The sequence below is a fragment of the Corvus brachyrhynchos genome, unplaced genomic scaffold (assembly GCF_000691975.1).
Source record: "Corvus brachyrhynchos isolate BGI_N302 unplaced genomic scaffold, ASM69197v1 scaffold133, whole genome shotgun sequence".
Taxonomy (NCBI): Eukaryota; Metazoa; Chordata; class Aves; order Passeriformes; family Corvidae; genus Corvus; species Corvus brachyrhynchos.
The window spans coordinates 387,953-391,386 of NW_008237249.1; the positions used below are offsets into that span (position 1 = coordinate 387,953).

Here is a 3,434-nt window from a genome sequence, read left to right on the forward strand (position 1 = left end):
TGAACCACATGTGATGCAACACTGTGTGCTCAGAACAACATGAAAATGAAACAGAACTATGCACAGAGCAAAACGTTTAAAATAGATCACTATATCTACATTTCTATTTGCTGATACATGGACAGATAAACGATTCAAGTGCTAGCAACCAGCCCTGGGCACGCGCCGTGCTCCTATTGAAACGGGCGATTTTTTTGTCTCAGACTTTTGGCAGAGTGTATAAAAGAATTTAATGCACAGCTGTTCTACTTTTTAATGTAGGAAACATTAATCAAAGCTTTAAGTTATAAGCTCTCCTAGCGTTGTTTAGTATTCCAGTTCAGCAGAGATCAATAGATCCATCCCGTGTTCCCTGACGCCTCTCCAGGACGCAGAGGCGCGATTATGTAAATGGCCCCGGCTTCCTCCCCTCCTGCCAGCGCTTATCTCCAAAGCCTTCTGCCTGCTGCTCCTGGCCACCACTGCCCGGCCAGCACAGGCCTCTTATCTCCTCACAAAGCTCCGAGCACGCCAGGATCGGAGCCAGCAACGCTAGACAATGCTGCACGGCTGGTTTTATTCCTAAGTGATTTATTTGAGCAAATTTAATTTCTTCCTTCAGTGTTTCAGTTTAGATGGAAGATATCTGCTAACAAGTCGGGCTAAAGAGAAATAGAGCAGATGTCCTGCAACGTTTATACAGGTTGGAAATAATCTATTCAACAATCCAGAAGAGAAGCAGGGAATGATTAGAAAGTGCCAGTGTCACCCTAGGAGTGTCAACGATGGATTAAAGAATCTTTGTTAGGGAGTCCAGCACACGGTGACCAGATACTCTCTGGATGCTGAAAAAAACCACATTTTGAAGGCACTAGAAATGTGCACTTCAGAGCCAACGGCTCCCTTTCAGGAGAGGTTCACTTAAACTCAATCAAACCAGCCGGGCAGCGATTGTGCCTGCACACTAACCTAACCCTCCACAAGGCACACGAGGAATAAATTCCCGGAGTTCGGCACAATGCTGTCACCTCTCAGCGGCCGATGACTGATGAGCACTGACGTGCGCGCACACACACCCATCACAAACCCTGCAGAGGCTCCAGGCCAGGTGCTGCAGGGCAGCCTGCAATGTGCTCGCCTGCGTGGAAGGGACGCGCCCGCATCCCACACGCCGCTGCGATTCCCTAACAGCACCCCGTTCCTGCGTTTCTTGTGCATTAATCCCTGACCCTGGTAGCTCAGCAGCGTAATCCCCATTTAGCATTAGCAGCAGCTTCCCCTGCGAGGAACTATTTTTGATAAGTGAGGCCCGATTCAGGCCTCGCTTTTGAACAACATATTCCCAGCTCAGCAAGAACCCGGAGTCCTGAATGAGCCCGAGCCCATCACTGCGAGAAAGTTCATTAACCTCGCTGGAGTTGGGGGTTAACAGGATAGCTGGAGAAAGGAGCAGTGTGAATAGCTCTGATGCAAAACAAATTAAAATGAATGTCATCATTCCTTTTGATATTCATTAGTTGATTCAGGGGAAGAATAGTCTTCTTAAATTTGCAAGCATTTATCTACAAAAAACAGGTGTACATCTGCTGCTCAAGTGCTTCTTGGGGCTACAGAGAAGAACAATGTGCAGAGACTCACCAGTTCCACCGAGGGAGTAGCTGGGAGAGGGAGAGAAGACCTGAGCAGCAAAATCCTCAAACGTCATCGCTTCTTTGTGGTTCTGGATGATGGCTTCAAGGTACAGAGCTCTCTCCTCGTAGCTGCAATGCCCCGTTAAGGAAAGGTGTGTGCAGAACTCAAGGCTGTCCCATGGCATCCCCGAACACCAGCCCCCAGCCCCATATCCACACTGACTGGGCTGGAACGGGCAGGGAACCGGACCAGAACTGCCCAATGGTTCTGAACGGGAGCCAACAAGGAGGGGATACATTCAGGGCTGGAAATTCAGGGTAACACCTTTGAGCTTCCTGACTGAGAAGCTGTGACTTGGGAGCTGCCGAGCGCTGGAGCAAAGCCCCAGACCAAAATCCACTGTCACAGACAGGCTGCGGCACTACGGGAAGCTCCTGGCACACAATATTCCTGAAAAGTTACTAGATTGGAGAAAAAAAGCTACAGGACAGAGGGGTACAACTCCCCCCAGATTCATCTGATCACTGGACTTCCTAGAAGAAATTAAGCACAATAAACCCAATTCCAATAGCGTGATGGTTATATTTAGGGCAGGTGCTAGAAGGTGCAACCTTATGTATCCCAAATAAATGATGCACGGTGGACAAACCCAGCCCGCAACTTGCATGCATTATGGCCTGAATAATGCAGACAACAAAGCGAGCTAACATGGAGACTATTGCCTTTTAATTAAAACTCGGCAACCTGGAACACACAGCATTCAAATGTGTAATCAAAAACCAGTCACCAATAAAACTTACAAGCGTAACAAGCTGAAGCAACTTTCCAGCTGTCTTAATAGGACCCCTGCTTGCGGCAGCCTTTCACAGCGGAGAAAGCAAATCTTCCCCTTTTGTGTGCAGCTTCTGTCTGCTCAGAAGGTGAATCATACACTTCCAATAACAGGATAACGCCTGGGACAAATCTACAATGGGCTGGAGAGCCTCACGTATGACTTTATGAATTAGGGCTCGCAGGAGCCAGGATGACATCTCATTCTCCGTTTCCTCAGTGAAAACAAAAGTTTTCAGCGCCTCATTGTGTTTCTGTTATGGGGAAATGCACTCGAGCTCTGCAAGGCTGTTCGGTGGGAGCAAAGGCCAAGCTGAATTTAGAAATTAGGAGCAGGAGAATAACACCAGTGACAACAGAATGCAGGTGAGGGTATTTAGAATTGAAAAGCATTACTAATTAATATTGAAGTGCCATTTGTGACTTGCAGTACATTAACAAAACCACTCTGAAACACTATTAAAAAAAAAAAAAAATCAGAGCAAAGCAGTGCTTAAAGCCAGGAGACGATGGTCTAGCGTCGACCTCGAAGGGAATAAGCAAAGCACGTCTTCGTTGCATGTGAGTTCCTGCAGGCGTGGTGGCAACAAAGGGAAAAGAAAGAAAGGAAGAATTTTGCTTTTAATGCTCACAGAGGACGATTGATATGTGATAAATCTTCTTATAAACTTCCCGTGGAAGCCTGAAGGAAGAAAATCAATAGGCAGCAGCATTTCAGCCTTTGCACCTGCTGACAGCGTTATTTGCTCAGTTTTCCTGCCTTGCCTGAAGCCCGGGAGAACGCATTCCTGACAGCGCCAGCGCCAGCCCGCGGCGTGCGGGGCTGCCTCCCCTTTATGGGCTGAACTCCTGATGACTCTTGTTAATGAATAGGCTGCCAAACTTCCTCGGAGAGGAGGCACACGCCTGGGCCCAATTCTAAAGGGACTGACGGATGCCATTCACTCCTCATTATGGAGATGCCGATTCCTCGGCGCTCGGCTGTTGCCAGG

At 48.0% G+C, this 3,434-nt stretch overlaps 1 protein-coding gene across 1 annotated transcript in view; it reads right to left on the reverse strand.

Annotated features, from left to right (window-relative positions):
- RALGAPA2 (Ral GTPase activating protein catalytic alpha subunit 2) overlaps positions 1-3,434 on the reverse strand; it is a 93,231-nt gene that overhangs the window by 10,095 nt on the left and 79,702 nt on the right. Inside the window, exon 38 of the mRNA XM_017730418.1 lies at positions 1,618-1,739. Coding sequence (XP_017585907.1) covers positions 1,618-1,739 — 122 coding nt within the window. The remainder of the gene's footprint in view (positions 1-1,617; positions 1,740-3,434) is intronic.